This window comes from Schistocerca nitens, chromosome 7 (genome assembly GCF_023898315.1).
Source record: "Schistocerca nitens isolate TAMUIC-IGC-003100 chromosome 7, iqSchNite1.1, whole genome shotgun sequence".
NCBI classification, from domain to species: domain Eukaryota; kingdom Metazoa; phylum Arthropoda; class Insecta; order Orthoptera; family Acrididae; genus Schistocerca; species Schistocerca nitens.
Genome location: NC_064620.1, coordinates 390711976 through 390738115, shown reverse-complemented (window position 1 = coordinate 390738115; position 26140 = coordinate 390711976). Strand labels below are relative to the sequence as shown.

General features: G+C 40.5%; 1 protein-coding gene across 2 annotated transcripts; it reads right to left on the bottom strand.

Moving 5' to 3' along the window:
• Positions 1 to 5449: 5449 nt before the first annotated feature.
• On the bottom strand, positions 5450 to 19861 carry LOC126194719 (histidine-rich glycoprotein-like). Of its 2 annotated transcripts, none has more exons than XM_049932967.1 (2): positions 19705 to 19861; positions 5450 to 7028 (listed from the first exon to the last, which is right to left on the bottom strand). In XM_049932967.1, the coding sequence occupies exon 2, from the start codon at positions 6836 to 6838 to the stop codon at positions 6143 to 6145; it is 696 nt and encodes a 231-aa protein (XP_049788924.1). In that variant the 5' UTR covers positions 6839 to 7028; positions 19705 to 19861; the 3' UTR covers positions 5450 to 6142. The 2 variants fall into 2 exon arrangements, with proteins under 2 accessions (XP_049788924.1, XP_049788923.1); XM_049932966.1 differs by lacking the exon at positions 19705 to 19861 and adding an exon at positions 18011 to 18185 and having other exon boundaries at positions 5451 to 7028.
• Positions 19862 to 26140: the final 6279 nt, after the last annotated feature.

Genomic DNA, 26140 nt, shown 5'->3' with positions numbered 1-26140 from the left:
ATTATTCTAATCTTATCCGCACGATCCCTATGTGAGTGATATGTAGCAGATTGCTACATACATCTGTAATCATCATTTAATGCCAGTTCTGGAAACTTTCACGGGGTAGTTTAAGTCTACCTTCAAGAGTCTGGAGCTCATCTGAAGTTACTTCTACATCTGATGATGGCTCTCTATCCAAGATAACATGCTGCACCCTCCCTACCAAGAAGTCCTCAATCCAGTCACAAATTTCACTTGATACGCCATATGGTTATACTTTTGACAATAAGCATAGGTGTGGTACTGGGTCAAACGCTTTTGAGAAATCAAGAAATACTGCGTCTACCTGACTGTCTTGATCCAAAGCTTTCAGTATGCCATATCAGAAAAGTGAGAGTTGGGGTTCACATGATCAATGTTGTCGGAATCCATGTTGGTTGGCACTGAAGAGGTAATTCTGATCAAGATACCTCATTATGTTTGAGCTCAGAAAATGATCTAAGGTTCTACAACAAAACTCAAGTCAAGGATATTAGATGATAGTTTTGTGAATCACTTCCACTATCCTTCTTGTAGATGGATGTGACCTGTGGTGTTTCAAAGAAATGGACAACTTGTTTTGTTCAAGGTATCTACGACAGATTATGGTTAGAAGAGGGGCTAACTGAGCCACAAATTCAGTATAGAATCTGAGAGAGATTCCATTTGGCCCTGGAACTTTGTTCAGTTTTAATGATTTCAGCTATTTCTCAACACCACTGACAATAATCCTTATTTCATTCATCTTTTCAGTGGTATGAGGACTAAACCAGGGCAATTCTCCTGGGTTTTCCTCTGCAAAGGAACATCTGAAAATAGAGTTAAGCATTTCACCTTTTGCTTTGCTACCCTCAATTTCAGTTCCTGTCTCATTCGCTAGGGACTGCACACTAACATTCCTTTCAAATAACTTCCGGGAATTCAGCCAGGTAACACTTTCAGCGACCGCCGATATTTCGGCGGGAGAACACCCCGCCATTTTCAAGGCAAACTGCAACGGACAGGCGGCGTGCATGCAAATTTAATACCTCGGTTCTGCGACAGAAGCAGGAAAGATAACACACACACTGAACACTAGTGCCACCAAAGATGACCAAAGTCAGAGCTATCGATAGTGAGACTATGAATTCACAGGTGAGGCAGCATTGACTCTGTTCCTCTGTTTTTTGACAAGGGAGAGAGCCGGATTCCAAACAGAGTTTAAACAGAAACCTCCATCCCTGTTAACGAGGTTGCTCGCTAGTTTAATCTCAACTGCCTCCTTAATGACACTGTCCCAATAGCTGGACGTGCATGCCAATATCTCGGTGTTATTATATAACATGGGGTGACCAGTATCCAAGCAATGTTCGGCAATAGCAGATCTATTTGGCTGCTGTAATCGTGTGTGCCGTTTATGCTCAGTACATCTGTCCTCCACGGTCCTGATAGTTTGACCAATATATGCCATACCGCAGCTACAGGGAATACGATACACACCTGCCTTACGCAATCCAAGATCATCCTTAACGGAACTCAAAAGTGCTCTAATTTTAGATGGAGGTCGGAAAACACATTTCACATCGTATTTCCGTAAAATACGACCGATCTTATTGGACGTGTTTCCTACGTAAGGCAAAAAGGCAGTAGACTTAGGTGTTGACTCAGAATTATCATCAATCACCCGATGTACAGTTGGTCGATAGCGCAACGCATGTTCAATCTGTCTATCACTATAACCATTTTGACGAAATGTAACTTCAAGATGGGACAGCTCAGCTGGCAAAGTCTCAGCGTCAGAAACGACATGTGCCCTGTGTACCAAGGTACGAAGTACCCCTTCACGCTGAGCCGAATGGTGACAACTATTAGCTTGTAAGTACAAATCGGTGTGAGTACGTTTCCTGTAGACTGCATGTCCCAATGATCCATCATCCTTCCTCCTAACCAACACGTCGAGAAAGGGAAGGCAACCATCCTCTTCCACCTCCATCGTAAAACGAATGTTCGGGTGGATCGAGTTCAGATGTTCTAGAAAGACATTCAAATTCTCCCTACCGTGAGGCCAAACAACGAAGGTATCGTCAACGTATCTAAAGAAACAGGCAGGTTTTAAAGGCGCCGACTCCAATGCACATTTCTCGAAGTCTTCCATAAATAAATTTGCGATCACAGGAGACAACGGACTACCCATCGCAACTCCATCTGTCTGCTCGTAATACTGGTCATTAAATAAAAAGTAAGTGGATGTCAACACATGCCTAAAGAGATTAGTTAAATCAGTACCAAACCTGGCTTCAATTAACCGCAACGAATCAGACAGAGGAACACGAGTGAAGAGAGAGACCACATCGAAACTCACTAAAATATCAGAGTCATTCAGCCTCAGTCCCTCCAAACGACGTAAAAAATCAGCTGAGTTCCTGATATGATGTTCACACTGTCCTACTTGTGGACTCAACAGAGAAGCAAGATGCTTGGATACACGATATGTCGGAGCGCCGATGTTACTCACTACAGGACACAATCAAGAGGCTTAACACCTATAGTGCCGTTCCCCCTAGGTTATATGGCCTTCCAAAGGTTCATAAGGAAGGGGTTCCTTTCCGTCCTATAGTGAGTGGGTAGTCCGTTGTCTCCTGTGATCGCAAATTTATTTATGGAAGACTTCGAGAAACGTGCATTGGAGTCGGCGCCTTTAAAACCTGCCTGTTTCTTTAGATACGTTGACGATACCTTCGTTGTTTGGCCTCACGGTAGGGAGAATTTGAATGTCTTTCTAGAACATCTGAACTCGATCCACCCGAACATTCGTTTTACGATGGAGGTGGAAGAGGATGGTTGCCTTCCCTTTCTCGACGTGTTGGTTAGGAGGAAGGATGATGGATCATTGGGACATGCAGTCTACAGGAAACGTACTCACACCGATTTGTACTTACAAGCTAATAGTTGTCACCATTCGGCTCAGCGTGAAGGGGTACTTCGTACCTTGGTACACAGGGCACATGTCGTTTCTGACGCTGAGACTTTGCCAGCTGAGCTGTCCCATCTTGAAGTTACATTTCGTCAAAATGGTTATAGTGATAGACAGATTGAACGTGCGTTGCGCTATCGACCAACTGTACATCGGGTGATTGATGATAATTCTGAGTCAACACCTAAGTCTACTGCCTTTTTGCCTTACGTAGGAAACACGTCCAATAAGATCGGTCGTATTTTACGGAAATACGATGTGAAATGTGTTTTCCGACCTCCATCTAAAATTAGAGCACTTTTGAGTTCCGTTAAGGATGATCTTGGATTGCGTAAGGCAGGTGTGTATCGTATTCCCTGTAGCTGCGGTATGGCATATATTGGTCAAACTATCAGGACCGTGGAGGACAGATGTACTGAGCATAAACGGCACACACGATTACAGCAGCCAAATAGATCTGCTATTGCCGAACATTGCTTGGATACTGGTCACCCCATGTTATATAATAACACCGAGATATTGGCATGCACGTCCAGCTATTGGGACAGTGTCATTAAGGAGGCAGTTGAGATTAAACTAGCGAGCAACCTCGTTAACAGGGATGGAGGTTTCTGTTTAAACTCTGTTTGGAATCCGGCTCTCTCCCTTGTCAAAAAACAGAGGAACAGAGTCAATGCTGCCTCACCTGTGAATTCATAGTCTCACTATCGATAGCTCTGACTTTGGTCATCTTTGGTGGCACTAGTGTTCAGTGTGTGTGTTATCTTTCCTGCTTCTGTCGCAGAACCGAGGTATTAAATTTGCATGCACGCCGCCTGTCCGTTGCAGTTTGCCTTGAAAATGGCGGGGTGTTCTCCCGCCGAAATATCGGCGGTCGCTGAAAGTGTTACCTGGCTGAATTCCCGGAAGTTATTTGAAAGTTGTATACGCCAGGAGAAACTCAGGTTGCACACTAACAGCCTTTACATATGATTAAAATTTCTTTGATTCTGTGAAAGGTTACTTGACAATATTCTGCTACGAATGTCTTTGAAAGCATCATGTATTGCTCTCTTGACAGTCAAATGCGTTTCATTCCGCATCTGTCTATCTATAGTCCTACGCTTTGTTTTATGCCTATTATGCAGTAATCACTGTTTCTTGAGAAGTTTCTTTGCAGTGACTATGTACCATGGAGATTCGCTCCCATTATGAACTATTCCACAGGGTACATATCTATCCAATGTATGGTCAACTACTCTTTTAAACTTGAGCTGTAGTTCCTCTACATGCTCCTGCCCTGTGCTGAAAATATCAAGTTCCTCAATTTGTGGCTAGTATCATTCCATTATCATTTATCTGATTTCATAACACATGATATTCTGCATGACTGATACTTGTAATTTATTCTTATTCATTAAAATTGAAAACTAATCTAGAACAAAGAGAAATATTTTTATAAGTAATTACATTATGTTATAGCCAATTATTTACATTGAGCTTCTTAATTTGGTTAGCACTAACTGAAGATGAATGACTTACTGTGATCATATGACAATTTATTATTTCCTTGTGCTTCAATGACTTTACATGACTAAAAGCTATTCTTTTGCTCCAATCAAAAAATATGTTGACACCAACTCTAGCTGCAAAGTTTAAGCCTCACAATTTATTCTGGTAGATGGTAATCCATTTTTGTATACTTTTGACTCACACAAAATTCAATAAAATGAAAAGGAAGGTTCTTAAAAGCTGTCCCAACAGTTGGATATTTATGATCAGATGCAAAACAAAGATTTTGTGTAACAACAACTAAACACCTTCTGTAAATTCTCAAGTATTAATGATATGATACTTTTTACTTTGATGTCTATTCATTTTTTTATAATGACAAGTCATTTGCTCACTCATAGTGTGTCAACAGATAAATTTTTTTTCTCATATCTTGCTGACAATATCCATCATTGATCTTTGTCTTAGGAGGTATGTGCCTGACATTAAAACACCTTTCTTTCCCTTAATTCCTGTTTCATTTGATGGATGTACTGTGCATTTCATGGTGACTGTGATTCCTATCTTCTTTTATCAGTTTTGCAATAGTTTAACAAAAATATTGCCAACACCAAACATTTCAAACAAATCATATAAGGGAAAATGAAAACTCATATGGAAGACAGTCTGAAACGTTGTGGTTCTTAAATGACAACAGAAATTGAACTAATGCTTTAAAATGATGAAGGCAAGGCAGCAGTAATCACACAACTCTATATCCTTATTGTGTTAATGTTGAATGCCTATACATTATGGTTTCTTTGTGTTCACTTTCTTCTGTTTTTTTATTGCCTTTGCCTCCAACTGAAGATTATGTATCTCTTTTGTTGTACTAGAAACTTTCCATCGCCTTATCAACTGCATCTATCTTATAAACAGGCAGAGGGGTGAATGATATAAAAACACAATTTTTGTTTAGTGATTTTATTTTCAATACATATCTAAACTGTTACAAAAATTTTATGAGGCATATATTTGTTTTGCAACTGATTACATAAGAATATAAATAATATGAGTACAAATTTTTATAAATAGAAAGGCAAGCAACTGTATTGAAATTATTCTCAACTGATGAAAGTAAATCATTATGGAAGTTAAAAAAATGAAAAAAACTGACTGTACAGCAGTCATAATTTAAACAAAAGTCATAAAAGACCATGTTGCAAAATCTACAGTCTCTCTGTCATCCATTCTCCAACAAAATTAATTATCATGAAATAGAATCAAACTGTTGTCATATAAATACAGATCCACCCCACAATACTTACCTTAATCCATTCCACTCAAACAAAACCACATCATCAATATTTATGCAGATTCAGGATAGAACAACATCCCCAACAATCCACTGTTTACTCCAACATGTAAATGTGCATCACACAGTGAGAGATAGCATGCATTCTTAACTCTTCATTTATTTTGCCTGTTAATGTCTAAACAGGGAAGAAATTGATTTCTGCTGCTAAGTTTCTTTGGGCTTCTCTTTGCTGCAGTTTTTATTACATCTAGTTCACATAATTTCATACTACACCTACAATTTGTTTGAATAATGATGAGACGAATGTACTTCAATTATGCAGCTCATACATACATGCTTATGCGGCACTTATGTTGCTTTCAGTAAACATACTTCTTGATTTAAAAAAAATGCATTTGCACTGTTTCAGACTGTGGCAGGGCGCTTTGGCATAGCACGCACAGGCGATGTCTCCTCTTCACTTTCACAACAACCACAGCAGTCAACAAGCCACATAACATCCTCAGACGTTTCATGGCCTCTTTGTTTGCGACCATGGTGTCCATGGCCATGTAATCCTTGATCAGAGGAACCTGGGCCATGATGTCCAGGTCCATGAGGTCCATGACCATGTGGGCCATGACCATGGGGACCATGACCATGCTTTCCATGTCCATGCGGTCCATGACCATGCGGTCCATGACCGTGTGGTCCATGGCCGTGTGGTCCATGGCCATGTGGTCCACAGCCAAATGGTCCATGACCATGTGGTCCACAGCCAAGTAGCCCATGACCATGTGGTCCATGACCGTGTGGTCCACGACCGTGTGGTCCACGACCGTGTGGTCCACGACCGTGTGGTCCACGACCGTGTGGTCCATGACCGTGTGGTCCATGACCGTGTGGTCCATGACCGTGTGGTCCATGTCCGTGTGGTCCATGACCGTGTGGTCCATGTCCGTGTGGTCCACAACCGTGTGGTCCATGTCCGTGTGGTCCACAACCATGTGGTCCATGACCAAGTGGCCCTTGACCATGTGGTCCATGGCCATGTGGTCCATGACCATGAAATCTATGACCCCAAAATCCGTCTTCATCACATACTAGATGCTTGGCATGCTTGTGACCGTGATGTTTATGTCCGTGCTTGTGACCATGATGTTTATGTCCGTGCTTGTGTATCCCGTGGTGACCATGCTTCTCATGCTTGCATTTGTGGAGTCCTAAGATGGACTTATGTCCATGATGAACCAGCGCTCGTGGAGGACAGTGTATCTTCATTTTCCTCTGAAACAAAAAAGAGGAACATGTTAATATTATTTTACTATTGAATAATAATAGTTAATATGCGTTTCTCAAAACATTCAGTTTCTATCTCTTGAGAAGGACATATGAATTATCTGTTCAGCAAACTATGTTTTCTATTGTGTAGATTAAGGAACAGTGTCAGCAAACAGTTGTTACTCCAGTTGTAGTTTGATTTCTTCCATTCCCATCTGTATCGTGGAATACTGATATGGAGTAATTCCACGGGGGCTAAATGTTTATTCAAATGCCAGAAGAAAGCAATAAGATGCATATTAAAATTAGCAGATTGACGGTCCTGCAGGTACCACTTCAAATGTCTCTGCATAATGACAGCACCTAGCTGTTTAACATGTTTTAGGGAAAATAAGGAGAAATATAACATAAGATGGCTCAAATGGCTCTGAGCACTATGGGACTTAACATCTATGGTCATCAGTCCCCTATAACATAAGACATGATCTGAATGTACACAATACCAAATGTAAACTCTAATGGGCTCAATCATTTTACAACCTTGTTTGAAGGAGGATAGGAAACATAAATACCTCTGCTAAGGTAGGGCTCTAGAATAAATGAATCATTTGTTTGTATCTTACAGACACAAATAGTGTTAGACCGATACTATGTAATATACTATGTAATAGTGATTATTCCATTGAAATAGCTATAACAAGACTATGAAAGAATTTCACAATCCAGTGAGTGAACCAACATGCTTTTAGTATTATTGTTGATTCACTGTCACTCACTGACAGTCTGAGTTTCAAGGTTACTATGACAGTAACCTAGAATTTTGTTAAACTTTGATAAGAGTGCATGCTACTTTCTTGTAGTCACATTCCTCCAGTAGCAAGTCAGAGAGGTCAGCATGTGGTTGCTGCATACGGATCAGAAATGACAATTAACAAATTGTGTATGGGATGAAACTATTTTGGTCAGGTATTTCCATTGTTATTTCATAACTATTGTACCTTCAACTAAAAATAGCCCCTCCTTTTACTTTGTTCCACTTCCTTTTACGTGTGACTTGAAAGCTTCCTGCTCAATTTTGTATGTATGTAAAGGCAACCCATGAAATCTTTGAGTCCACTACTTTGTATTGATAACTGAGATATCATATCAGCATGAGTACAGGTAACTGTATTCACAATGTAGTTCTTCTTGCTGTCCAAGAATTTAAATGAACTTCCACCACACTTCTTATTTTCTGTTATGTGAACATTTGGTGAACAGAATAAAAAGTGTTACGATAGCCTTTGGTTTATGATTATCATTTGATTCTATGTAAACTGGACAACATTATTAATTCTTTGAATGAAAAATCTTTTTATGGTATGAAGTAGATTCCCATAGCAATAAAACACTGGACGGGCCAAGATAATGTTAATAATGCATACCAACTGCCACATATTGAAAAGTATACTTATATGTGCAGGGTAATGAGAACAAGCAAAATCAGCATAGCCTCAGAGAAATACATTGCAGCAGAGTTTACTTAACACTTGCAATACATCCAACAATGCTTCAGTCTGAAGCTCCTATACATTTTGTGTTTCTGGGCACTATTCTGCAAGATAAAAATGGAAACCACACAAATGTTAATTCCAACACTACAAATTGTATATCTGTCATCTTTTGACATGTGTATACACTACAACCTATTTCCTCAAGTTATCGTCAACATATCATTTGTCTTGGCTGTGCAAAAGTTCACATTCTGTTGAAGTATGAAGTTCCTATAACCACTTTTGAATTGCTGTGACAATAAGAATTACAGCAACCTGATGCTGATATATTTTCAGTCTTTGAGTCGTTTTACATGTGCTTCTGAAGATGAGCAGGGTATTATAGTATTAAAGAACTCTCATTTATGCTACACTACAATATGAATACTGTAGCTGGTCTGATTTGTAAAAAAACATTGAACCCCAATCTTTCCTTCTTTCTTCTCTTGCCTTATGCCGCACAATTCAAATTAACTGAAGTTCAAACAAGCACCAATGAACATTAACACCAGAAGTAGGGTCATAGGTTGGAACACTAGGCACTTTTTTAGGATAAACCATGATAACAGGCTTCCTTCCCTTCACAACAACCACAGCAGTCAACAAGCCACATAATATCCTCAGATGTTTCATGGCCTCTTTGTTTTCTGCTGCTAAGTTTCTTTAGACTTCTCTTTGCTGCAGTTTTTATTACATCTAGTTCACATAATTTCATACTACACCTACAATTTGTTTGAATAATGATGAGACGAATGTACTTCAATTATGCAGCTCATAAATGGCTGAATGTACCACACTAGAGTGCACAAATGCCATAGAAATTTGCTCAGAATTATCTACCATCAAAGTGTGCAATCTATTAAAAATAAAGTACAGCAGCTTGAAACTGAATTATAGACTTTGAACTGCAGAATGGTATTGCATTATGGAGCACTGGTGTAAATACACTGAAATACAGCATATTCATGTTGTCATAATACGTATGTGCATGTTGGTACTTAAAGGGTGGGCAATCATACATGTATTTACATCAGATGTGGAACACAGCTGAAAGTTATAGAAGATCTCATCACAATTCGTGTAGATTTTATTTTGAATTGGCAATGGTTGATACAAACATTCATAAGGAGTTACCGTATTTACTCGAATCTAAGCCGCACTTTTTTTCCGGATTTTGTAACCCAAAAAACCGCCTGCGGCTTAGAATCGAGTGCAAAGCAAGCGGAAGTTCTGAAAAATGTTGATAGGTGCCGCCACAACTAACTTCTGCCGTCGAATATATGTAGCGCTACACAAGCATGCTTTGTGGGCACAAAGTTAAATACTGGTGCCAAAACCTCCGCATCAGTAAATAAATTTAAAAAAAAGGTAGAAGACGAGCTTTTTTTTTCTCCGCCCCGAGTTTCGACCACTGCATTTTCATACATTATCCAACGAAGTAAATACAAATTCCGTATTGTTCATCTTCGAATGTAGCAGAATTTCAATGTACCACGAAAATCCGACTGGCAAGACTGTTAGGGATGTTTATCAATATGGCCAACTCTACGTTCCGAGTTTTTTCCTACCTGTGAGAAGAGATAGTTGCTAATAGGAACCTGACGAAATGTGAATCACATGCAGTATTCTCTTCACCATAAGAATAATACGAATATAAACATTTTGCCATGTATTCTTTCGTGTTTGCTGCTATCTCATTTAAATCCTGTCTGCGTAATAAACTACGAAACTAGAGTGAGACAACAGCAAACGCGGAAGAATATACGTATCGTGTCATGTTTATATTCGTATTATTCTTATGCCTAATATTGATACAGTCACAAACGAAGCACGGCAACTGACTAAATTTTAAATGTAAGATGACTAATTTCTGTGCAGAATTTGATGTACTAAAGAAGCGGCCGCAAAGATTTTCAAACGGAGGAAAATTTTCGCAAAACTCTCGTTCAGAACATGTTGTATCATACGCACGTTCTATCATACGCATTTGGTTCTTGTTGATCATTATCAAAGAAAGCAGCAGTGTAAGTAACAACAAATAGCAGTCTCTTGCCATTGTTTCGCTAACGAGACGATTCCTCTTTTTTTTTTATAAAAAAAGCGGCGGTAGCGCGCACAAAAGCAAGTCATGCCGCGAGCGGCGACAGGCCGTAAACACGCACTATCAAAATGCGACAAACAATGCATTACACAGTACAGTAATGCATTTTCAGCTTAGAGTGAAGTAAACACCTATAACAAAGAAAACGGCACTTATCAGATCAAAGAAAAATAAGCAATCGATTCAAACCAGACGAAGCACGTGAAAAAGGAAGGGTACCCGTATAAATACGGACGGAGCGCCTGACGCATAGCAATGGCTACCTGGTAAAGCTTAACTGCTAAGCTTACGACTCGAACCAAACTACTGTAGCTGTATCGTCTTTCATTCGACCTAAATTGTGTCTCATATTACAATGGACCAACTTTGTTTCGATTTGGAGGTGCGGCCTAAAACTTTTCTCTCCCCTTGAATTTCGAGTCTCAAATTTCAGGTGCGGCTTCGATTCGGGAAATTTTTTTTCCCCTTATTTCGAGTCTCGTTTTACAGGTGCGGCTTAGATTCGAGTGCGGCTTAGATTCGAGTAAATACGGTAACCGTTCTCTGCATATACTGCCCACCTAATGGCAATGTGGTCACTTTCTTCAACAAATTAACTGAAATCCTGGAAAGGGTCTCAACCCCGTAAAACTACATAATAACATGTGGAGACCTGAATATTATCATAGATACTGAAGGTGAAATCAGTAATTAATTGATAAGCATTTTTAACACTTTTGGTGTGGCACAAATGGCAAATGCTGCTACAAGGGTCTCAAAAACTTCAGTGTCAGTCTTAGAATCACTTACAGATTTCGACAAGGAAAATTGTAAAGTATTTACAAAAGACTGAAGCTTCTCTGGTCATCACAGGCAGATAATAAAACTAAAGACAGGCTTGGTAAAATCCACAAAACTGCAGGACTACAAAAGAATCTTTGTGGAATGTAAAATGACACTTTTTCTAGGGCAATGGAAAGTCAAACCTGGGATGAAGTGCATAAGGAAAAGAATGTAGATGCTAAGTTATGCAAATTCTACAGGTTGTTTAAATTAATTTTTGAGGAGAGATTTCCAAAAGTAGACACTTCAACAGCAGCAGCTAAGGAAAATAGATTGATAACTGTGGGTATTAAAAAGACAGTTCTTTTAAAAAATGTGACACTAATCCACAGTCCCTACAGTACTGTCACAGGTATAAAAAATCTACATGAGGGCACTGCTTGATGAAATAAAATCCTTCAATTACTAAATAAAAGCAAAATAATATCTGTCGTCATAAAATATGAAACTGGAAAAGCAGGAACACATAACATGTATAATAACATACAAATAAAAGATGAGGGTAGAATAATAGAAAATACTCAAGAATTGGGAAATTTTGTAAATGGTTATTTCTGTAGTATTGCTGAGAAGCTGCAAAACAAAATCTTCCTAAAACACATGCAGTACCCACAACGAGTTACGCACCAAGCACAACAATGTTGTTTCCTGCAACAGAGCTGAAAGGCAGGAAGATAATAGAGACATTTAAAAACATAAAAAGTCAGCAGGCATTGATGAGGTTACAGCTTCTGATCTGAAGGAATGCATAGACAGCATACATGCCACATTAACAAACATGGGAAATGAGCCCTTTATTTCAGGCCTTTTTCTGAACACCCAAACTCACATTAATTGTGCCAGTACTAAAGAGGGGTAATGCAGAGAGCACTGAAAACTGTAGGCCAGTTTCACTACTGTGTGCATTCTCAAAAATAATTGAATCAATCATGAATGATAGACTAATGATTAATATGAATAAATACAGCCTTTTTAACAAAGCACAGTTTGATTTCCAATGTGGGAGAATACAATATCAGCCATTACCGAGTTCACTAACATGATATTTGGAGCTCTTGACAAGGATGACTGTGTTACAGGCAGATTCATAGACTTGTTCAGGCTTTTACGCTGCTTGCCAAGAAATACAACTAAACAAACTAGAAGCATTAGGTGTAAGAGGAATACAAATGAATGGTTCCAGTCTTGCCTGGAAAACAGGGTGGAAAAGGTAGAGATAGTTCATATGTCCGCTGATGATAAATTTAATAAAATAATAATTGCCAGACAAGAAAGACATAAACATAGGTGTCCCTCAGTGTAGTTTATTGGGACCAGTTCTGTTCTTAATGTATATTCATGTTTTTCCAGTGTAAACAATGATGCCCATGTAACAGTTTATGGAAGGAAGGGGGGAGGACTAGATATGGCGTATGGAGTATTTTTAATATTTTGGAAAATGAATGGAGAGTTGTAAGTAGTCATAAAGAGCTCCTGTTCCGTCTCTGTTAAAAGACTGCATAATACTGACTTTTAAACCATTTTATAGAAGGAAAAACACTAGACTACACTATATTTTATTCCTTCCCTAGAGCTGGGGAGGGGGGCACCACCCTCTTAACCCTTGCCTCCCGGGTATGGGTGCCCTTGAGTGTAAGACATGGAGAGAAAGTTCTCTTTGTTAGTGGCAGAAACATGACAGTCGCTGACAAAACACCAGAACTCCTATCGGAGGAAGCAAATGAAGCCCTCAAGGATGTTCACGATTGGGCAGTATGTAATAAATCAACATTGAAAATCTAGAAAACAGACATTATGCACTTCACCACAAAGAGAGAAAACAGCTCTGTCGCTCTGAGCATGGATGATACATCTACAGATTGTGTAACAAACACAAGTTTTTGATGATAAATATTGACTGTCAGTTTACATGGAATCAGTTTACATAGAATAAACACACAAAGATACTGATAAAAAGAATGTTATCAGTGTGTTAAACTGCCCAATGAAATGAAAAAGGTTACCAAAATACATTTGTTTAAAAAGCAGCTAAAATTGTTTATTTGTAATGCATAGTACACAGATAAAGATTACTTAGAGGACTCAGGCAGCAGTTAATAATGAATGGGGATAACTACAACACTCTGTCACATTACAACATATGATAACAATGTAATACTTCACAGCAAAAATTATGTGGCAAGATTTACGGTGCATGTTAGTATTGTCTTGTCATTCTTCTGGTTTCACCATCATGGCTGGATGTTGACTTATTTTTTCAGGTGGATTGAGGGGAGGACACAAATACAGGCCTGTTTACAGGCCCAGTCAGTTTTTTGCACAGTATGGGGTTAATAAGGGGCATCACAATATGTTGGTCCAGGAGCACCAGTGGATGTCATTAGTGTGTGCAGTGAAGCAATGCAAAACTTCATTTTATATTATAAATTCAATGGTGCAAATTATCTGTAAATCAAAGGACACTGTACAATAGGGACCAACTAAATGAGACAGTGCGGCTATTAAGAGTGTATCCTCATATTTAGGAGGATGGAGTTTGCTCAGTCCCGCCATCCCAATTCAGGTTTTCCCATATCATTTCAGGCAAATGCTGGGATGGTTACTTCTTTGAGGTCACATCTGACCACCTGTCCTACCCTCACAAAAGCGTACTTATATATTCTCTATATGTGTATATTTTGAGCTGTTTATTTTCATTGTATTATGATTGGAAATGCTATAGTGCTGTGAGATTATACCTGGATGAATAAATAAATCAAATCAAAACCACTTAATGGTCATACATTGAATGAAGCATAAGGCGTAAAATTCCTTAGGGTCCAGCAGGATAACATGTTAAAATGGTGAGTCAACACATGGATAAATTAATCAAGAAGGTCGTTTCAGCACAGTTATGCCTTTAGAAGCATCTCTCAGTGTGTTAGCCTAAAGACAAGATTGTTGGTTTATTTTTATTTTCTCCCCGTGTCATTTCATGGAATTATCTTCCAATATGCTAAGGTCCATGTTCTTTGTAATGAAACAACCAGCTCAGTGTGCACATCAAGCCTTCTTCTGCATTGTCTGTCATTGACTTTTTGACCGTATATACAGTGAGGAATCACAGTGTTGGGGAACCTAACCTTCAAAGGAATGAAAAGAATATTTGAGCTACAGAACAATGCCATTCAAATTATACTGAAAAAGAAACAAAAAGAATTTTGAAGAAATTGTTTCAAAGATCTCAATATTTTGATATTTCCATCATAGCATGTTTTCAGAACCATTGTGACTGCATTAGAAAGCAATTGTGGTGCATTTGAAACAGACTTCACGTTTTTTTAAAAAAAGGGCATAAATACTCCGATATCAGGTTAATACAGGCATTGCCAACAGACCTAAAAAACCTAAAAACTGAGAAGATATCCATGCAACCCTAAAAAAGTTTCTAAGAAGAAGAATTCTGTTGTTATGCTGAGTAGATGAGCAGAGAGTGAGTAAGAGTTCATCCTGGACTGATAAATTTGATATACCACATGAAGAGAAACTAGCATTAGTGATAAGTGCTAGAGAGTAAACTAGAATCAGAACAACTCATGTACATTATAACATAATATTGTTTCATAAAATTGCATTTTTTAACTCGGGTGAATGTGTTGTAAGCTATCCTACACTGTGCAAGCTATTATACATATTTACTGTGTAAGCTATTATATGTATATATCGTCTAGTTTGTAAACACAATGGCATGTCCTATGTTACAAGCACATAGCTATAAAAAAGGTAATTTACAGGACAAATTTGGAAACTGCCCAAGATGATGATGATATTAAAATACTTGTATCTCTTATCATTATGAAAATCCTTGGCATTTGTTGCACCTTAAGAGTGGAGGTGGCAATAACTTCTATTTGGGGGAGGGGGGGGGGTTACAGTAGCAAACTGCTGTGAATCTCACTGGATTCACACTTGACAACCTATACTGAAATACTTTCTGGTGCATATTTGCTATTTTCAAATAGAGTTAATCTGAAGAAGACACATAAGCTATATCATAATTTGAAGGGATATCTTATCAAAATGATTGGCACAAATGAGTGCAATGCTTACCACTAGGGTTGCAAAACATCATTTTAAATAAAATGAATTACTTATTCTGATACGGTAATGGGTTGTCTTCACCATAGAATATCTCATGGGTCACAGTAATGGAAGTTCAAGGATGAAGACAATAAACAAAATTGAGAAGTGGCAACAAATCAGAGGCAACAGACTGACTGCATGCATTGTACACTCATGTAACCATACAGAAAAGCTTTCAGGCTATAAGCGTGGCACTATGTGTTGTCGAACCTCAGTTTTTCTTACTAGCTGAACGGCATCTGAGTAACAATGTCATTTCCCAAAGCAGGAGAAACCATGCTGTGTAGTTACTAAAGTATAATGCATAGCTGTAAAATAACAACTATGTTACACTGGAAAACACTCTTTTCATGCAATAGGTTCACTTCTTCTGGACAGCACTTTCAATATTGGCAATCAAATCTTCCTCATTATACATAATTTCATGTATCATATTTGTATTAAAAATGTGAACCAAGATGATACCCAGTGCAGTGGCTGACAGGAGCAACTGCAAAGAAATTTCTCATTTATGGTCGCTACCATCAGCCACTGTGCCAAGTGTCAACCTGGTTTGCATGGATAATACTGTTGAACAGCAATACTAAACTAAGGCATCTTGGGAAGTGTCATAGGCAATGTGTGTGTGGTTGTGATACCAGTATTCTGCAATGGAATTATGCCTGGAAGATATTCTGTTCATAAAACCCTCACTAGTTTGTTCACCTGTCTGTGTTGAAAGAGGGAAACATGAAGCTAACTGAAAGTAAAAATGGATATTAACTGTGTAGTAAGATCAAACACTTTGACTGACACAATGCCACTCAAAGTCTTTGGTCAACATTGTTAGTACTTTGGCAATGCATCAATTTGCTTAGTCAATAGAAGATTAATTTTAAGTAACCAGTGGAGGGTCTCCTTCAGAGTTTACTTGATGCGTGTGTTGGGGCTGTGGTGACATTCTTAGGCTATCTTGTTAGATGTTAGTTTTGGTTGCTAGTTAGCACAGCTCACATATATATGTGAAGCAGCTTGACTACAGTTACTCATGATAGCGACAGGCTGAACTGTGTCGTGGCCAGAGGCCTAGGTCAGCTCAAATGCGATTGTTTGTACATTGTCGAAGTCAATGATTGTCATCTGAGAAAAATTTTTGTCACAATTATCAAACATTGATGTAGTTATGAGGGCAGTTATAGTATTAAAAGCTTACGAACGTCTTAAGGGTAGCCCTTTCTATCTTGTCACATTCCTACACGAGTTGCTGCACGTTCCTTAGTGCCGTATTCTCGGATAACAGGAATATCGGTATTGTGAAGTTAAGTTTACTTTGTGACATGACAAGTTAACTTAATTACTGCCGACATAGCCACCATGTTCCACTCTGCAGCACCATTTTTTACCAGCAAACCCCTGATCCTTTAAAGAATCGAACTCCCGTGTACGAAACAGCTTCAAGCGTCCAATAACTTTACAAATGAGTTAGTGTGTTAAATGTTTGACTTTAAGTATGTGAACGAGAAACAGTTTTGAAATTATACTTAAAGTTTGTTGGAAGTTGCTAACTGCTCTCACTGTGAAACACCAGATGAATATAGCGTGGGTAATTCGCACTTCATTTTAAACAGAAGTGAGTTTCTCCCGCATCTCGGTGTTTATGACATCATATCTTCTAAACTATTTAGATATTGTCTGCAAAGTTAGTTACAAATAGAGCGAGTAGTAAAGAAGTAATAAAGTAATACGTCACGCACGACAGGAAATGTCTGTCGTAAAATGAAATAATTTTGCATGTATAATCAATGGTACAAGTGGATATCAGCTGCAAACTGTGTTGCAAATATAGTAGGTAGTAAAGATGTGATAAATTAAAACTTCATGTATGATGCTTAAGTCTTACTTCATGACAAGCGAAAATGTAGTACGGTATGCGGAAAGCGTTGTTCTTGTCTTCATTGTGTGTGTGTGTGTGTGTGTGTGCGGGAAAAAGTTTCATAAAGTTTTGAAATTATATGTAAAGTCTGTTGGAAGTCGCTCAGTGCTCTCATTCTTAAATAGTACATGTATAAGATCGTGTACTTGCGAGCCGACAGCTACGATCCCTCAAGACTGACCGTTCTGTAATACTTGTCTTATTGTGTTACAGTTTTAAAATAAGATGATGCGTCTTTGGATTAAGATAACATTTCAAAAATTTAAAAACTGCCAATAATTCCGTGAAATACTGAAAATCAAATTATTGTTTGATTTGATTTGATTTTGCCCCTGGAAGCCGTTAGGCAGGTACCCGCAACTAGAACTGGGTTCCACAATAGTTGCTTCATAAAACAGTTAGCTTTCGAATCACCATTTTCTCGAATAGAATTGACGCCGCTACTTTTTTGGTAAGTTACGATAAAAAATTCTAGCTTCAATTCACGTCTACAAAATACCTTGCATCCCAGCTGTACTCCCATTGGCTAGTGGCAACCACACATCGACACGCCTTTATGGCGAGTGCTGGCAGTATGTTCCCGTGAAATACGGAACGTGTGATTTGTCGCGTTCACTCTCAATCACTCATCACGTGAACTAACAGCGGCAAGCTACCGAAATGCTACGGACACCGTGAGTGCACCTTCTGGTTCTCAAATCAAAGTGCATAAATGAGCAATAATTCCTGTTTCCAATGAAGATAATTGAGTCTCAAATTAGATACTGTGTGACAACTGTCCAACAACGACGTTTCCAACATTCTGCATATTGAATTGACAGGCAACTGTTGTACAATAAAGTTGCAATTGACAAGAAAAAGAATCGTGCACTGGAAATGAAACAAAGTGGGTCCCATTAATGTTACTTCAGCAAGTAATACAAGTGGGTAATGTGTTGATAGAGGACACAATGTACATCCAAATATTTTGGTTACAATTCAGAGAACTTTTTAGCAGAAAATGTAAACAAATTCAATTTCCGTTTTATAAAACAGGATTGCGCAGCTTTATTATCAGTATTTTCTACCACCGCGCTGTATTGACTTTACGTACATGTAAAGGCAGTTAGTGTGACCAGGAATTATGGTCTGAAAATGAACTGCCAGAATAATTCCTAGTTACAACATAGCTAACAGATACGCCATAGACATTGTCTCGTAGTTGAATCACAGCATCTGCCAACAATATCGGGTGGTAATAAAACATTTAATCAACAGGCAAGTTCTATAAATTTTTGCTTAACGATACAATATAAGGTACGGTAATGAATGGTTTGGCCGCAGCAGGGACAAACTGCAGCCTAAAGCGTGCTTACACCGTTGTACCTCAGCTGAATGTGATAAAAGATGATGCAGAAAATCTCTGTTATATTCTCATGGAAATCATTAACTAACGAAACATATTTGTGGTATAAGTCAGTAATCATCAAGAATATTCTATGAATACAATCGTCTAGTCGTTAAATAATTTTATAATTAACACGTTTCGGCGATCATCATGCATATTTTACGACTAAAACCTTCTAGACAGCTATTTTTTTTTTTAATTACGACGGTCCGGCATATGCCATCATCATATATCAAAATGTGCTGAACTTGCGGAACACTGTCAGTGTAGTATTAAAATTTTTAATGATAACGTGAACCTTGCTTTGCATGTTCAAAGTATTTTCATATCTGATGGCTGCAGATGCCGAAACGTCGTAACAAATAAGGACATTTTATTTAGGGATCTAGACGGCTTTCTTCATAAAAAGCCCCACATAAATCAGTCACAAAAAATGTATCCACAGTTCAGCTGAAATGTACCAAATCCCTCCCTGGCGTAAGAATTTGTATAAGTGTACATTTATAAATACGAGTCATTATTGCAGGCTCCTGCTTATGTTTTGACATTTTGGATTCCGTTCTAACAGATAAAGTTACAAAAATTAAAAAAAACGTAGGTTGCCTGACCTACTTGTTAGTACTACGATTTTATGATTATACGATTACGGAGCACTCAACCGTTCTGTAAATTAATATTGATTACCATGAAAAAAAAGTAGTTGTTTCGAAAGTGTTATTCACCGAACCATTACTTTAAATCGTGAATACATGACGGTGACAGAACAATTTTGACATAACATACAGCTTACATTAAGCAGCGCTTACCTTCCGTAAAGTGCACGTTGCTGGCCTCTCGAAGCGACGACAACTGTTGCTCGGCGACCGCTACAACAGTCTTTTATAAAACGTGGGCGGCAGTGCGACGTTGCACAGTGTGGCGCAACAGGGCTGAGTCATCGTCACGTTGATGGTATGGAGGACGCGAGTCACGTGCTGGAGAAAACCAGCGTATACCAGTTTTCATGCCATCTGAAGCGGAAGGTGACGCGCCAGCGCGCTACAGCGAATAGGCGGCCTCCGTTGGTGGTATGGAGGTCACGAGTCACGTGTTGGAAAAACCAGCGCATGTCAGTTGCTATGCCAACTGGTGCTAAGGCGTCCAAAATGGTGCAATCCTGCAACCGGAACCTAAGTAAAAGCTAATGCATTACAGACGCTCTGAAAGACATCACATATAATCTTCAGTTCACATAGAATAGAAAACCTACGTTAAAATTCTAGTTTAGTACTGTAAGGGTTCTTGTTTTCCGATTTTTTATTTGATTTTTATTGATTCCAGAAATCTTGTTGCGTGTTTTTAGCACATGGATACGAGACAAGCCACAATTACAGTTTATATTAATGTTATAATTTACGGCCAGCCGTTGTGGCCGAGCGGTTGCCGGCACGGTAGCTCAGCGTGTTCGGTCAGAGAGCTGGTTGGCCTCTGTAATAAAAAAACTGAATGGAAGGATCAACAAACGTACTTGAACGGATGTCATGTGACGTCCGCAACGACCAAACACAACGAACAAAATGAAAAGAAAAAAATAGCGGTTCTAAGCGCTTCAATCTGGAAACGCGCTGCTGCTACGATCGGAGGTTCGAATCCTGCCTCGGGCATGGATGTGTGTGATGTCCTTAGGTTAGTTAGGTTTAAGTAGTTCTAAGTTCTAGGGGACTGATGACCTCAGATGTTAAGTCCCATAGTGCTCAGAGCCATTTGAACCATTTTTTCATAATTTACGCATAACAACAAAAAACAAAAATTACATTTGAAGAATGAACTTATGGTACCGGCATACAACAAAATATTTAACTTGATTATTCTATGCTGCCATTCATGAATTCCTCTACTGTACAGAAGCAGTTCTTCTGAATTAACGTTTTTACGTTTGTGCTATATCCTTCTCTTTTCAACTTTAAACTTTTGGGTAGTTTTTCGTAGAAAAGAACTTCAATGTGTCTTACACCACGGCGGCATCTCAGTTTAGCGGCGAATGGCGAAATAGTTTCGCAATTTCACGAGAAATGACTACGGGTACACTTTTTTTGATATCAAAATCCATTACATGGCCTGTCTTCCTTCACACTGATATCACTGTTTGGTGGGGCAGAACGCAAGTTCGATCTGCGACATTGCCTCACACACGCTGCTTTATGATCGGGTGCGCTATCATGCTGATACAAACAACTGTTCCGTCCTCTATTGTGCCCAATACACAATGCTGTATAAAGTATTCATATCCTTTCGCATTTAGCGCTTTCTTAAGCGAAATAAGGGGACCATACCCCACGCACGATAAATACCTCCAGACCCTATCACTACCTCCTCCGCACTTCGCTGTTGGTCACGTGATGACTTTGGCCTGTCGTCATTTGGGCGTTCTCTTTTGAACCATGGCGCAACAGCATTTCCTTCCTCAGCATTTTCTGAATTTTGTTATTAATCCACATTGGATCTTTTCGTCCTTAATCCACTTTCTTGGCGCATACTTCTCCAGAGCGCGATTTACAGTCGCTTAAACTTCGCCCATAATTCCGCTACGTCCATCATACAGGAACTAAATGATGTCCATTCATTGGCTAAGTATGTTGCTAACAACTACTTGCCTGCCCTTTCTAGAAGATAACTCTCCCGGGCTTCTTGACTGAATTTATTAACTTCAGTAAGCATCGGCTGGCCAGTGTGGCCGAGCGGTTCTAGGCGCTTCAGTCTGGAACCGCGCAACCGCTACAGTCGCAGGTTCGAATCCTGCCTCGGGCATGGATGTGTGTGATGTCCTTAGGTTAGTTAGGTTCAAATAGTTATGAGTTGAAGGGGACTGATGACCTCAGATGTTACGTCCCGTAGAGCTCAGAGCCATTTGAACAATTTTTCAATAAGCATCTTCTCTGTGATGACATCATGATCACTAACTCCTGTCTCTATATTGATACTGTTGATAAGGTCAGGCTTGTTTGTAACTAAAAAGTCTTAAATATTTCACATTTCGTATGGGCTCCGGAACAAACTGCTGAATTTAATTTTCGGAAAAAGTGTTCAAAATGCCCCACAAGACTACCTGTCCGTACTCCTTGCAGTGAATCCATAGACGCGCCATACTCGGTAGGTTAAAGTCGCCTCCAACTAATATTGAATGATCTGGGTATTTCAGCGCTGTAAAACTGTCACGGCGGAATCGGATGGCCGGTAAAAATATCCAACAATGAACTTGATTTTGCCTAGACCTGTTATACGTAGCCGGCCGGAGTGGCCGAGCGGTTCTAGGCGCTCCAGACTGGAACCGCGCGACCGCTATGGTCGCAGGTTCGAATCCTGCCTCGGGCATGGAAGTGTGTGATGTCCTTAGGTTAGTTAGGTTTAAGTAGTTCTAAGTTCTAGGGGACTGATGACCTCAGAAGTTAAGTCCCATAGCGCTCAGAGCCATTTGAACCATTTTGTATACGTATCCAGATAACTTCACAGTCACACGAAAATTCGACTGCAATAAAGACAAGCTGCTCAGTACAGGTTTCGGAAAAAGTGTTTAGAAGTGCCCCACAAGACTACCTGTCCGTACTCCTTGCAGTTAATCCATAGACGCGCCATATTCGGTATGTTAAAGTCGCCTCCAACTAATACTGAATGATCTGGGTAATTCAGCGCTGTAAAACCGTCAAGCTGAATCGGATGGCCGGAAAAAATATCCAACAATGAACTTGATTTCGCCTAGTTCTGTTATACGCATCCAGATAACTTTACAGTCACACGAAAATTCGACCGCAATAAAGGCAATATTTTTGTCGACTGCAATGAACACTCCCCCTCCTATGGAGCCTAATGAGTCTTTTCGGCAGACGTTCCATGATTCGCTGAATATCTCAGGGCTATCTATGTAGGGTTTCAGCCAGCTCTCGGTCCCGACAATAATTTTAGCACAACCAAGTTCCCGAAGGACAGTAAATTTGGGAACTTTGTTACGAATGCGTCGACAACTTACTGATAAAAGTTTGACAGTCGAGGTGTCTTTACTCTGAACGCGGTCTGATTTCTCTACCAGCATGTCGACTAGTGGGAGCTCATCAGAGTACCTCAAACTACCGCCTAGGCTAAAAAAAAAACCTCAGGTGCACTCCACAAATGCTCTGCTACCCAAGTAACTCCTTCTTATGTGTAGTGCACCCCTGACCTATCAATGGGAGCTCTACAGTTCTGCACCAAATAATGTAAGTCCAGGGATCTGCAGATAAGACTATTACAGAATCAATTAAGCCTCTGGCTGGGACCCTCCACTCGGTTCCAAACCAAAGAACCCTGATCAATTCCAGGAACAGTGCTGCGAATTTTGAGCCCACAAGCAAAGCCAGCATTCTTCACCACCTCTGCCAGCCACCCGTCTGAAGAGAGGATGGCCTCATAATGTCATTGGTGCCGATGTGAGCTGCAATTTGGAGGTGACTGAACCCTGCACGCTCGATATCCACAGGCAGTGCCTCTTCCACATCCCAGATGACGACGACATACCGAGTGCACTGTGGATTTGTTTTCAGCCCTGGACGCTATTTCTCTAAGGGCCCCCCATATCCCGTATAATAATGGAGCTCCCGATAAATGGCAAACCCCTCTCCTCGTGTGTCTGCTCGGACCCTTCTGAAGGAGCAGCCACTTGTCCATTCGCAGGGTGAAGGCACGAGACCAGATGGCCGGCTTCCACATTGACCCTCCACTTCGAGCGACGTGTTATCCTGCACTGGCTACATTGGAAGGTGTCGCGGCAGCAAAGCCCTTGAGAGAAACAAACGGCACCTGAAGTGCCCCACGCGTCACGCCAGGTTCTGTGCCACTGATAACCTCTGAAGCAGCATCCTGAAGACGGCTGATTGTAGTCAAAAGTGCCTTAAGCTGTTCGTGAACGGCGGTCAGCTTCTCCTCGTCCGCACACAGCACGCACACATCCTATCGATCCCCGTACGATTAACTTAAGAAGTAAACTACACTACTAGCCATCGAAATTGCTACACCACGAAGATGACGTGCTACAGACGCGAAATTTAACCGACAGGAAGAATATGCTGTGATATGCAAATGATTAGCTTTTCAGAGCATTCACACAAGGTTGGCGCCAGTGACAACACCTACAACGTGCTGACATGAGGAAAGTTTCCAACCGATTTCTCATACACAAACAGCAGTTAACCGGCGTTGCCTGGTGAAACGTTGTAATGCCTCGTGTAAGGAGGAGAAATGCATACAATCACGTTTCCGACTTTGATAAAGGTCGGATTGTAGCCTATCGCGATTGCGGTTTATCGTATAGCGACATTGCTGCTAGCGTTGGTCGAGATCCAATGACTGTTAGCAGAATATGGAATTGGTGGGTTCAGGAGGGTAATACGGAACGCCGTGCTGGATCCCAACGGCCTCGTATCACGGAATCGGTGGGTTCAGGAGGGTAATACGGAACGCCGTGCTGGATCCCAACGGCCTCGTATCACTAGCAGTCGAGATGACAGGCATCTTATCCGCATGGCTGTAACGGATCGTGCAGCCACGTCTCGATCCCTGAGTCAACAGATGGGGACGTTTGCAAGACAACAACCATCTGCACGAACAGTTGGACGACGTTTGCAGCAGCATGGACTATCAGCTCGGAGACCACGGCTGCGGTTACCCTTGACGCTGCATCACAGACAGGAGCTCCTGCGATGATGTACTCAACGACGAACCTGGGTGCACGAATGGCAAAACGTCATTTTTTTGGATGAATCCAGGTTCTGTTTACAGCACCATGATGGTCGCATCCGTGTCTGGCGACATCGCGGTGAACGCACATTGGAAGCGTGTATTCGTCGTCGCCATACTGGCGTATCACCCGGCGTGATGGTATGGGGTGCCTTTGGTTACACGTCTCAGTCACCTATTGTTCGCATTGACGGCACTTTGTGTGAACAGTGGACGTTACATTTCAGATGTGTTACGACCTGTGGCTTCACCCTTCATTCGATTCCTGCGAAACCCTACATTTCCCACCGCAGGATAATGCACGACCGCATGTTGCAGGTCCTGTACGGGCCTTTCTGGATACAGAAAATGTTCGACTGCTGCCGTGGCCGGCACATTCTCCAGATATGTCACCAATTGAAAACGTCTGGTCAATGGTGGCCGAGCAACTGGCTCGTCACAATACGCCAGTCACTACTCTCGATAAACTGTGGTATTGTGTTGAAGCTGCATGGGCAGCTGTACCTGTACACGCCATCCAATCTCTGTTTGACTCAATGCCCAGGCGTATCAAGGGCGTTATTACGGCGAGAGGTGGTTGTTCTGGGTACTGATTTCTCAGGATCTATGCACCCAAATTGCGTGAAAATGTAATCACATATCAGTTCTAGTATAATATATTTGTCCAATGAATACCCGTTTATCGTCTGCATTTCTTCTTGGTGTAACAATTTTAATGGCCAGTAGTGTATAAAAGCACAGAGAGAACCCCGAGATGCGACACGGTATAGTGTGATAAGTCATTCCAAATCACTCGTTTCCAGTCATCCACTGTCCAATGGCGTCTCTCTTTACACGACCTTCAGTATCACATAGCATTGACAGCAGAAATACGTGGCTTATGAGGAACTGTTCGACCACAGTCCCCCATTCTTTTTAACTTCCTACGCTCAGTCATTGTGCTTGCTGGACTGCAGGCAGCACTTTGGAATTCACGACTGATTCCTTCTGCTGATTTCAAGCAACTTTTTACAAATACTCGCCACAATAATCGACGGTCTCTGTCCATCAGTGCATAAGGTCTACTTGGTCTCGCTTTAACTGCAGTTGTTTCTTGGCGTTTCCGCTTCACAATCACTTACCGACAGTGGACTTGGACAGCGTCTGAAAGGCTGAAATGTTCCTGATGGATCTGTTTCTCAGGTGACACCGAACGACTAGTCCGCGTTCGAAGTCACTGAGCTCTCCTTATCGATCCATTCTGCTGTCACTGCTTTTCTACCGACAGCACAATACTCTCTTTTTTTAAAAATTTTTAATAGAGGTGGAGCCCCTCCACGCCCACACAGGCATGATGGCCAACTCAGTAGGTCTACTGCCATCTCTGCATAAGGGTTAGTTTTCACTAATGTGAGGTGTCGCAGGATGTGGGTACTGCGATGTTTGCGTACGTCTGGTTAAGGTTAACCATTAATACGCGCTCATCTGGAGACAGATTGGGTCGAAGTCGAACGAAGG